General features: G+C 37.1%; 2 protein-coding genes across 12 annotated transcripts in view; one reads left to right on the top strand and one right to left on the bottom strand.

Moving 5' to 3' along the window:
- Positions 1-12,140, bottom strand: part of SENP7 (SUMO specific peptidase 7) — a 229,379-nt gene that overhangs the window by 215,821 nt on the left and 1,418 nt on the right. For 10 of the 11 annotated variants that reach the window (XM_077118531.1, XM_077118534.1, XM_077118533.1 and 7 more), the window contains exon 1: positions 532-641. In XM_077118531.1, the coding sequence (XP_076974646.1) occupies positions 532-571 (40 nt within the window). In that variant the 5' untranslated portion in view covers positions 572-641. Of the gene's footprint in view, positions 1-531; positions 642-12,140 lie in introns of those variants that run through there. The other variant, XM_077118532.1, reaches the window with a different exon arrangement.
- On the top strand, positions 762-10,923 carry LOC143648461 (putative protein ARB2BP). Its single transcript, XM_077118543.1, has 2 exons — positions 762-1,760; positions 9,573-10,923. Exons 1-2 carry the CDS (start codon positions 1,758-1,760, stop codon positions 10,665-10,667), a joined length of 1,098 nt encoding a protein of 365 aa, XP_076974658.1. The 5' UTR covers positions 762-1,757; the 3' UTR covers positions 10,668-10,923.

Raw genomic sequence — 12,140 nt, 5'->3', positions numbered from 1 at the left:
GAGACACATTTGAGTCTTTATCTTAGGAATGAAGTGTCAATTAGCAAGCCCCGCCTTTCTTCCTATGTAACCGCTACTATCTGCCCCGGGAAGCAGGGAAGGGGAAAGATGTTGGGAGAAAAGCAAAAGCAAAGTCGAGAATCAAAGGAATAGGGGAAAGTGAGGTCAGGCGCTGAGAAGGTGGAAACGAGACTGGAACATTGGAGGAATTACGAGGAAGGCGTGGCAGAAGGGAGGCAGGCCAACAAGAAGGTCCGTGGGCCGAGGAGACTCAAGGAGGGTGTTCGCGGGGGAAGAGAAAAAAATGAACAAGGTGGTGGGGTAAAGAGCCACCGAGGCTTCGATGACAGCTGAGACAGGGTCTGTGACTCGCAGGGGCGGGAGCAATCCGGGGAGTCTTCCATTGTGCGCGTCCCCTCCTCTCCCTCTCCGCCCCCGCGGCTCGGGGCCGTAGCACTGTCGCCGCCTGCACCTCCCGTTTACCCAGAGAGAGGGTCAATAATGCTTAGCCCTCCTCCGACCCTTTCTCACCGGGTAAGGATCGCCGTCGCCCGGCCTTCCTCTGGTCCATCTTCTCCTACTCCTATTAGAGTCGAAGTTGCAGCGCTGTCACCTCAAGACCCCTCAGGCTAGGGGTGGGGGGAGGGGAGAGAAAAAAAAAAAAAAAAGCCAGGATAGTGCGAATCGCGCTTGCGCAAGAGCAGCTGCCAGCCCTCCGACCGGAAATCAGGCGCCCCTCCCACCTCCACCCGGAAATTACTTCCTGGAACTTGTTTTCTCTGCGGGCTGTTGCCACAAGTGCTTATCTGGTGATGTTTTTAAGTTTTATTTCTACTCCTCTGAGAAATTGAGGCTCGGTACCAGATATTTTAGCCCCAGATTTTCAAATGCTTTAGATCAAGTGGACAAAAAGATTAAAGGATATAGATTTTAGAAAGTCTTCCTTGTCACTGGGTCTTTCTTGGTGGCCCCAGAAATATGAGGGTTATTTCTGCTTCCCTCATGACATGTTCTATGTGTTTGTTCTCAAATGCTTCCTCAAACTCAGAAACAAAAAAATGTTAAGATGGCAAAATCACGTGATAACAGCCTTGCTAATGTTACAGCTGAGTGGAAATAAAGTAGGTCAGCTGATGAAGGAAAAAATGTCAGGGTCATAGAGATCTAAGTTTAAATCCCTCAGTAAAGATCAGCAAGACCTCAGTGTTTTGTTTTTTGCTTAGGGAGGCACCGGAACCGAACCCTGGTCTCCGACCTGACGGGAGAACTCTGCCACTGTGCCACCGTTGCCTGCCTTAGACCTCAGTCTTTTAAAGCATGAGGTGCTAAGGTGATATCAAGTGGGTGGCTGTAAGCTAGAATTCGTTCAGCTAACATCTTTTGAAACTTAAAGAGGCTAGCACTGTCCTCAAAAAGAAAAAAAAGTACTGTCTGGTACTTCTAGCATTATTATTTTTGAAGTTCTTCCAAAGGGCAAATCGATTTAGAAAAAAAATTGCTATTAATTTTATCGGACATATTGTACATATTTGAATAACTTAAATGAAGGTTCACGCTTTGGTCACAATAAGTATAACAAAATTCAGCAGAGGCAAAACGATAATGGGATGTTCCAAGCTAGAATGGGCCTTTATAGATCATTGAGTTTCACAAACACCCACCTTTCCAAGGCCATAGTGGGAAAGGAATTTTTGCAGCGTTGTGGAAAGACTATAGCTGAGTCACCGTCATCATGAGTCCTGCACCTTAATTACAAAATGGTAAGTGCTGAGGTAGAAATGAACCCCAGGTGCTTTCAGGTATTGAGCTGGGGGGAGTGTCTTACAGGGCAGAAAAAGCTGAAGGGCATGAATACACCGGGCTTACTGAGATTTGCGTTTCACTGTGGATTTCATTTAGGGCACTAGTTTATTTCTGTTTAACAAATAGAAACACATTGCTTACTGAAAAATATCCGAATTTTAAGCTTTCTCATAAATCACTTTTGAATTTAACTGACTCAAGAATCAAACTGACAATTCATGAGCCAATATCACAGGAAATAAATTAACTGCAAAGGATGGAAATAGACCTGAGAGATGGAAACATAAAAAAGGAAAGCGTAAGTAGGAGTAATCCACTTCCCCCAATACTAACAGCTTCTAAAAAAGAATGTTTTTTTAATATTTTTAGTATAAACAACGAACAAACATACAAATACTCTTGATATACCAACACTCTTGACATGCAAACAATGTGGTTTTAAAGTATAGCAGTAATAAGTTAATTATATAGGAAATGAAATTAAAAAGTTAAATTATTTGCATGGCAAATATTCCATTTAAACATTGCACCAAATTTGGCATTTCTGCTATATTAAAACTGAGTGAGTCAGTTCATCTTGGAATAGGGGCTTGTTTTGAATAATGTATTTGAAGATAAATGACCTTTAAGCGCAAGAAGGTTTTTTTTCTGTGTAAAGCTTTATTATTTTTTTTTCCACCTACGTTGACGTTTTTTAGAAGTGAAAGAAGAGAAAAATCTCTTACAAAAGATAATGTTTAGTGTTAAGAGCAAGGACTTCTCTGGCCGCGGAGCCAGCTGGGCACTGGGATTCCTGTGCTACGCCAGCACGAACAAGCTGTTTTAGCTGTCTTTCGGGGTGACGGCCCTTCCCTCCCCCCAGTTGCTCTAAGGGCCCCGGGCACAACCGTCCCTTTGCTTTGTGACAACCTGAGGTGTCACCCTATGGCCTCCTAGGCTTGACATCCTGGCGAAGGTGGCCAGAGCCTGAAGCAGCCCCGGGCTGGCGGGTCACGCATAAGCGCAAGAATCTTAAATTTAGTTCTAAAAATGGTCATGGTGATGAATACACAACTGTGTGATGATATTTTGAGCCACTGTATGTACACTATGTTTGGACTGTATGTGTGTGAAGATTTCTCAATAAAAATATTTTTTTAAAAAAGGATTTTAGATTTAGTTTTTTTAAAAAACAGTATTGTTTATTGTTTTAACCTTAATAGCCTCTACTGAATAGTTGTAAACAACTCAAGGACTGTAAAGTTGGTGATTTAATTCAGTTTCTACTGAGATAGTCTAACCTCAATTCCCTTTTATGAAAGACAAATGATTTTCTTTTTATTTTATGCTGTTTTTATGATATTCAGGCAAATGCTTCCTTATTTAAAAAAGCAAGAAACACAAAAAACAGTGAAGATTTTCTTATCATATTTGGAAATAATGTCATTTTTTTATGTACATTTCCCTCATGCTGCATAGAGATTTTTATACTACAGTCACTTGAGATTAGAAATTCATTAGCCCAGTAGTTTGTAGGAAGGGGCGAGAATGGACTAGTTTGATCTTAATTGGTACTGCTATTTATTGTGTGCTAAACATTTTATAATTAGGTTTTCTGTGTATTTTTACTTTAAACAGTGAGTATGCTTTTAACTGTTTCAAGTCATATTTGCAGTGTGAAACTGATAAACCTTTTACTTATCCTTTGATTACTAGTTTCTGTGAAAAGAACTAAATAAGTACATAAGGCCCTTTCTTATCACAAGTGAATTAACTTTGAGTACAATATGAATGTAAATAGTTATGGACAGGCACATCTTGGCTTCCTAAATTGTTTTTTAAATTAATCTACAATTCCTTGCCATAGGCTCCACAAAAGCCTAGATTTGCAGTATTTGGAATACTGTGCCAGGTTGCTATTCACTTTATTTTCCTTAGTATTTGATTCTTTAAAATGCAAAGAAAAGTAAATTCCACCACCTGATGTATTCTTATGGTCAGGAAATTTTTCTTCCATGTATAAATGAAATAAATATGTCACTGACACGTGATTCATGAAAAGATACATATAAGTTATTGGGTTTCAAAGATACCCTCCTTTCTAACACTATCAGCAATTAGAACTGTCCTGCAGTGGAACAGCCTATTTCCAGAAGTTATAAAAACCTGTGGTAGCTCCAAGTATTTGAACAGCAGATGGGTAATTACTTGTCCAGGAGGCTACAGGAGGAATCTATTCCCAATGCTTCTGGCAGCTCCTTCTGTGACGTTCTCTGTTTGAATTTCATTCCGCTTATAAAGGATTCCAGTAATAGGATTAAGACACATCCTGAGTGAGGTGAACCACACCTTCATAATTGAAATAATTTCATCAAAGATCCTACTTACAAAGGTCCACACCCCCAGGAATGGATTAAATTTAAGAACAGGTTTTTCTGGAGGGTACATCCGCCTTCAAACCACCACAACCACATTCTATTTATTCATTCATCTGTTGATGGACACTTGGGTTGCTTCCATCTTGTGGCAATTGAATAATACCACTGTAAACATCATTATGCAAGTATCTGCTTGAGTCCCTGCTTTCAGTTATTTTGGGAATAATCAAGAAGTAGAGTTGGCATATCATACAGTAATTCCATACTTAACTTACCCAGAAGCACCCAACTGTTTTTCACAACAACTCCACCTGTTACATTACCACCAACAATGGACAAGGGTTCCTATTTTCCACATCCTCACCAACCCTTGTATTTTACATTTTTTAAAGAATAACTATTCTAGTGGACTTAAAATTGTATCTCATTGTGGTTTTGATTTCCATTTCCTTAATGAATAATGACGTTGAGCACCTTTTCATGTGCTTTTTGGCCATCTGTATATCTTCTTTAGAGAAATGCCTATTTAAGTTCTTTGCCCATTTTTTAATTGGGTTTTTTTGTCTTTTTGTTAAATATTATTTATATATTCTGATTCTAAACACTAATCAGGAACATAATTTCCACATATTTTCTCCCATTCCCATTTTCACTTTCTTGATAATGTCCTTGGTGCACAAAAACATTTAATTCTGATGAGCTCCAGTTTGTTTTTGGTTTTTGTCTTGTTTTTTTTAATTCCTCATGCTTTTGGTACCAAGTATAAAAATCCGTTGCCTAATACAGGGTCATGAAGATGCTCCCCTATATTTTCTTCTAGGAGTTTTATCATTTTAGTTCTTGTATTTAGCTCTTTGTCCCATGTTAGTTTAATTTTCCTATATGTTGTTAGGTATGAGGTCAACTTCCATTCGTTTGCAGGTGTATAACCAGTTTTATAACACCATTTGTTGAAGAGACTATTCTTTCCCCATTAAGTGTGCTTTACATCCTTGCCAAAAGCTAATTGGCCATAGATGTGAGAGTTTATTTCTGAACCTTAAGTTCTATTCCATTGTACTATTCGTCCATACTTGTGCCAGTGCCACACTGTTTTTGAGTACTGAAACTTGGTAATACATTTTAAACTGTAAAGTGTTAGTCCTTGTGTTACTTTGAAAGCTGCCGGAATGTGATATACCAAAACTGGAACACTTTTAAAAAGGGGAATTTAATAAATGACAAGTTTAAAATTCTGAGGAAGTAAAGGTGTCCAAATTAAGGCATCCAGGGGAAATACCTTAAGTCAAGGAAGGCCGATGGGTCAGAAACACCTCTGTCAGCTGGGTAGCCACGTGGCTAGCATTTGCTGATCCCTTGCTCCTGGGCTCCATTGCTTTCAAAGTGGGCGTTCCTCATTTTGCTTCTCTGGGGCTGGCTTTCATCTCTTGGCTTTCCTTGGCTCTCTCCATGTTCTGCTTGCTTAACATCTCATGGTGTTGTCTTCTGGGCTTCAAGTATCTCCAAGCATCCATGTCTCTGTTCTTTGAAGCAAATATTCTCCAAGCGTCTATTTCTGTGCTCTCTGTTGGCTCTGAGGTTTCTGTCATTTCTGTAGGCTCTGTCGTTTCTCCAAAATGTTTCCCTTTTAAAGTCTCTAGTAATCTAATCAAGACCCATCTAGAATGGGTGAAGTCACATCTCCATCTAATCCAAAGATTACACCCCCATTGGGTGAGTCACATTTCTGTGGAGAAAATCTAATCAAAAGCTTCTACATACACTATTGAATCAGGATTAAAAGAAAGGGTTGCTCCCACAAGATTGGATTAGGATTAAAACATGGCTTTTCTAGGGTACATAAGACTTTCAAACTGGCACAGTCCTCCAAGCTGTATAATTTTTTCAAGATGTATAATCTATTCAGAGCCTCTTACCTTTCCTTATTAATTTGTTGGCTGACATTTCCATTTCTGCAAAGGAGGCTGTTGGAATTTTGAATGGAACTGAGTTGAATCTGCAAGTCACTTTGGGTAGAGCCATCATCTTAACAATATTTAACACTCCAATCTAGGAACTCAGAATGACCTTCATTTATCTAGGTCTTCTTTAAGTTCCTTCAGTAATGTATTTTAGTTTCCCATGTACAAGTCTGCAACATCCTTGTTTGAATTTATTCCCATTGCTTATATTTTTATTCTTATTGTATGTGAAATTCTTTTTCTTGATTTCCTTTTCAGATTGTTCACCACTGATCTTGTTCCCCACCACTTTGCTGAATTTCTTTATTAGCTCTAGTAATTTCATCGTAGATTTTTTCAGGATTTTCCATAAGTGGGATTATGTAATCAGCAAATAGAGTTTTACTTCCTCCTTTCCAATTTGGATGCCTTTTACTTCCTTTTCTTGCCTAAAAGCTCTGGCCGTAACTTTCAGTACAATATTGAAGAGCAGTGGTAACAGTGGACATCCTTGTCTTATTCATTACCTTAGGAAGAAAGTGCTCAGTATTTCACCATCGATTATGATGTTAGCTGCAGGTTTTTCTTATATGTCCTTTATCATGTTGAGGAAGACTTCTATTACTAGTTTTATGAGTATTTTTATCAAGAAAGAAAGGATTTTGTCAAAGGCCTTTTCTGCATCAATCCAGATGATATGGGATTTTTTCCTCCTTCATTCTATTAATGTGTATTTTATTAATTGATTTCTTATTTTGAACTATCCTTGCATTCCTGGGATAAATCCCACTTGATCAGTGTGTTTAATTCTTTCGGTGTGTTTTGGTTTGGGTTTTCTACTATTTTGTTTAGGATTTTTGCATCTATATTTCTAAAGGGATATTGGTCTGTGATTTTCTTTTCTTGTAATATTTTTCTGTTTTCTTTTTTTTAATTTTTTTGTTTGTTTTTTTCTTGTGATATTTTTATAAAGTTTTTGTATAAGGATGATGCTGGCCCCTCATAGAATGAGTTAGGGGTTCTTCACTTTTTAATTTTTTGGAAAAGTTTGACCAGGGTTAATGTTAATTCTTTAAATGCTTGGTAGATTTCAGCAGTGAAGCCATCTTTTCTTAGATATCTTTGATGAGAGGTTTTTGATTACTGATTCAATGTAGTTACTTATTATTGGTTTGTTGGTATCTCCTCTTTCTTCTTGATTGAATTTAGGTAATTTGTGTGTTTTTAGGAATTTGCCCATTCTATCTAGGTTATCTAATTTGTTGGCATATAATTATTTATAGTATTATCTCTTTATTTCAATGAGGTCAGTTATAATGTCCCCGCTTTCATTTCTGATGTTAGTTATTTGCATCTACATTCTTTTTTACTCTGTCCATCCAGCTGAAGGTTCATTGATTTTCTTGCTCTTTTGAAAGAACCAACTTTTGGTTTCATTAATTTTTCTCAATTGTTTTTCTGTTCCCTATTTCATTCATTTCAGCTCCAGTCTTTGTTATTTCCTTCCTTGAGTTCATTTGGGTTAGTTTTTTCTTCTTTTTCTACTTCCTCCAAATATGAGGTTAGGCCACTGGTTGGTGTCTTTCTTCTTTTTTGATATAAGCTTTTAGAGCTGTATATTTCTCTCTCAGCACTGCCTTTGCTGCAATCTGTAAATTTTGTTTTCATTCACCTCAAGATATTTCCTAATTTCTCTTGTGGCTTTTTCTTCTTCTTTTTTTAAATTTTCTAATAAGACTAATTTATTCAATACCCTAGTAAAAGTTTTTATTTTAAGTATCCAACAATATAAAAATTAAAAACCAGATTTGTACATTTCTATTAATAAAAAGTGCATGAGAATCATTATATTGATACTTCTTTTAGTCTCCAGTACCTTAGAGCAGCTAGAAGTAAAAACCTGAAATGGTGGAATTGTAACCCATACCAAACTCTGAAATCTGTTCTACAACTAATTGTTGCAATGTGCTTTGAAATTTATTACTTTCTAGTATATATGTAATTTTTCACACACAAAAATATATATATTTCTTCTAGTCTCCAGTGTTATGGAACAGCTAGAAGGAAAAATCTGAAATAGAGGAATGGTAACTCATAACAACTCCAAATTCTGTTCTGTATCTACATATTGTAGTGTATTTTGAAAATCATTGCTTTTTTCCTTTTCTTTGTATATGTATTTAGCAATAAAAAAGTTTTTAAAAAGTGCATGAATACACGCAGTACATCCTACAGGCAAAGAAAGGTGGAAGGGGAAAGAAGACTGTGGTTGAGGTCTAGTAATAAATAAATAGGTAGAGAGATATAGAGATGGTCCCTACCAACAATACTTCAGTCAAAATGTCCAAAAAGAAAAATTCAAATATAACTCAGGAGAAAGATGATAATGGCTGGGGCTTCGTGTAATACACCTCAAAGGCTGTAGGAGAGCTGACCCAATTTACTGTGCGGTCTGTGCATTTGATGGCATGTAGCATGTAGACTTTTCCAAAAGGAAGAAATATAGAATATTAGATTAAGAACTATAAAACTAGAGAGTGCCTGTAAAAAGTGACTCACTCCTTACTGTTATTTATACTATCCAATTTTTATAATCTAGTTTTTAAAATACGCACTGAGAAAAGAAAAAAATAATAATAAAAGAAAAATAAGAACAACAAAAAGTGAAAAAAAGAAGAAAGAGGAGATACCAACAAACCAATAATAAGTAACTACATTGAATCAGTAATCAAAAACCTCTCATCTACAAGAAGAAAAGAGGTGTGTGTAATGTTGAGTGGGTTGGTTTTGGGTTTGGCTTCTTTTAATCAGGCTTTCTGGATGTTGATGTGTTAGGTGGGAAATAAATCCTGAATACAGAGCCATCTTTTCTTAGCACTAAGTAGGCAAAAATGCTCATAGGAAGTCTGAACTGGTGTTATATTTTTCCTAAATTTTTAGAAGTGAGGCAACAAGAGTACTTTGGGTTGGATTAAAGTGAGTGTTACTTATTGGGAGTGGGTTGTGGGTTGCCAGTTGTCCTCTGAATAGTTGTTTGGCTTTAGACAAGCAACTTAACCTCCTAAAGCCCTTTCCTTTAACCTCTAGCCACAGAAACTGTCTAAATTCATTTCTTCTTAGACTATTTTTTTTTCCTCTCAGACATCAAAAAAAACGTACCTTCTGGTATTAGACAAACTGGTGTTTACCTATCCTGCCTGGTTCACATTTCACCTCTTTCATTCCTGCCTGCCATTAATTTAATGACAAAATTTATTAAATGCCTACTTTGCATCATTCTTCCTAATTATTTTAACATTAACAAATCATCATATTTTGAGGAAAAATATTTAATAGATTAAAAAGTTAAGGTGTTCATGAAATATTTGACGTAGCATGAATTCCCACAGCAGGAATTTCAAAAGCTGAAACAATTTTTTTCTAGCATTGGTATATACATATATATATATATAATTTCTCTTTTTATTTTCAGTGGTTACCAATGGCTGAGGAGCTGAGTTTCCATAAATTTATCGAACAGTCTGACTTACTAGAAGAACTTAAATATGACTTCAATGAGAAAGCTGAACTGAGACATACTGAGACACAAAAGCCTTTTGTCTTTAACTATTATAAGAATGTCCTTGAAAGGAATAGCAAGCGCTACCAGGCTCTTGGCCATTTACTTGAACAATACATTTATGAGCTTATGGAGAAAGTGTGCAAATTACAAAAAGTATATATCCCACTTGAGGCTGATGAAGAACCAAGAAGCTTCTTTTTCATGAATGAAAGAGCCTTAACAAGTCATCATTCTGTTCTTCTTGTCCTTCTTCAAGACCATGGGGTCTTTCGAGCTGGACAATGGAGTCAGCAGGCAATAATACATCATGGGCTCCAACACGGAAGTCAGATTCCATGTATTCAAATGGCATTGCAGGCACATTATGATATAATTGTGCCAAACCCCAATGACAATTTTGTGGACCTAAAGATGGAGAAAGAGTGGGAAAGCCTTTTAACACAAAACATTGAATCTTCTCCCTTAAAAATAGTTGAAGCTGAGAGATTTTTATCTCTCCAGCAGCCTGCCCTTTGCATTCCAAAAAGATGCAGCAACACCCCTGAAGAACACATGGCTTACATTTGGGATTGCTTCATTTCAAAGACTGAAGGCAAGGATGTTGCCTTCATTGTACATGGTTATGGAGGCTTGGTTTTTATGGACCTGCTTGTTCATAGAAAATGGGAAGTGATGAGCAAAGTATATGCTGTTGCACTTATTGACTCTGAACATCATATAGGACACCAACTGGGAAGTGACGTACAGTTACTAGCATGGATTAGGCACCATTGCCGTGAATGGGTGACAAACCCTAAGCCTTTAGATAAGCCTGCAGCTACTGTTTTGAAAAAGGAGTTCCCTGTGGTCTCTGCTGGTACAGAAAAACACAGCTTAGCCCCTTCCTCTAGCCTTCAGTCAATTTTTAAATACTTTAAAAAAGCTTTGAAAGCTAAAACAACCATGAAATTCTCTCGAATGCCAGTAGTAACTAGAAGCTCCACAAAAAGAAAACAAAGCGCTTAAGCTACATTTTTTTGTCACCTAAGATTCTTCTCTATAATTTTTCTCTGGTAGTTACTAGGAGGAAAAGAATGTTCACCCACAGTATTATATTCTGATTTGAGGTTTAATTTGTTACTTTTAAAAAAGTGAATATGTTCTCTTTTGTTGCCTATTGATGAACCAGGTCAGTGCCATCATTAAGATTTTACAGAATTAGTCAAGTTTGAAGATCTTTTTTCTGAGAAGCTACTTTCATATAGTATACTAGAATGACATCAAAGTGTAGTTGATAGGAATTAAATATCAAGTCAATGTTTGATTTCTGTAATGTTAATGCCATATTAAAAATAAAAACAAACATAAGGAAAAATTGAATATCATAAGTAAACTCCATTCTTTGTATGTTTATGTTCGTTTGTTTAAACTTGTTGGTCTTGTATGTTTCTGTTTAGTCATGCTTTCCACTAATATTTGCATGCCTACCACATAGCAGTCAATGCTAAGTGTTAAGGAATGTTTTTGTTTCCTAGTTTGCTCAAGCAAATGTGATTGGCTTAAATGGTGGGAATTTATTGGCTCACAGTTTTGAGGCCAAAAGAAAGACCAAATCAAGGAGTCATCAAGGTTCGTCCCCAAAACAGGAGTTCTGGGGCTAGCAGCCTGCAATTCTTTGCTCCTCTGCTGCATAGCAAGGCACTTGGTAGTCTCTTCTGGCCACTCCCTTCTCTCCTGGGTTCTGTTGATTTCAGCTTCTGGTTGCTTCCTCTGTTGCTTTCTCTCTCTCTCTGAGCTTCATTCTCTTTATAAGAAACTCCAGTATTTGGATTAACAGCCATCCTGATTGGGCTGGGCCACACCTTAAGTGAAGTAACCTTTTCAAGAGGTCCAACTTACGATGGGTTCACACTGACAGGATTGGATTTGATTTAAGAACATGTTTTTCTGGGGTACATACAGCTCCAAACCACCACTGGGACGTAGTGGCACAGAAGGCCAATATTGCCTTTAACCTTAGGGAGTTCACAATGGTCAAGAAATTACAAGTGTAAAGAGAGTTAAGAGGTAAAGTGTACCATGAGACTTCTAACATGCAAGCTAAAGAGACTTGGGGATCAGGGAATACCTCCCTCAGAAAATGATGCTTAGTTGGAAAAACAATAGTAGTTAGCTAGGAGAATGAAGTCATCATCAAAGGAATATCATATGCAAAGGCTGTGATTAAGGAGAAAAATCCAGTTTCAGTTGAGCTGAAAAATTGGCGAGTAGCTGAAAAGTGAAGGTAGAGAGAGAAGCAGCTTGCATGGTTAAGATTTTGGACTTTAATGACAATGGAAGTTATTGTGGGGTTTTAGACGAAAGAATATCATCATATTTACATTTTAGAAATAATATCCTTGTTGCTGTTTGGAGAATGGCTTAGAAGGAGGACATAATTGGAAACAGTGAGACCAATTTAGAAACCCTGGGTAGTATTGTGAAAAAAAATATTTAATC

This window comes from Tamandua tetradactyla, chromosome 10 (genome assembly GCF_023851605.1).
Source record: "Tamandua tetradactyla isolate mTamTet1 chromosome 10, mTamTet1.pri, whole genome shotgun sequence".
Taxonomy (NCBI): Eukaryota; Metazoa; Chordata; class Mammalia; order Pilosa; family Myrmecophagidae; genus Tamandua; species Tamandua tetradactyla.
Note: the sequence above shows the minus strand (reverse complement) of the source record. Positions and strands in the feature narration are given on the sequence as shown.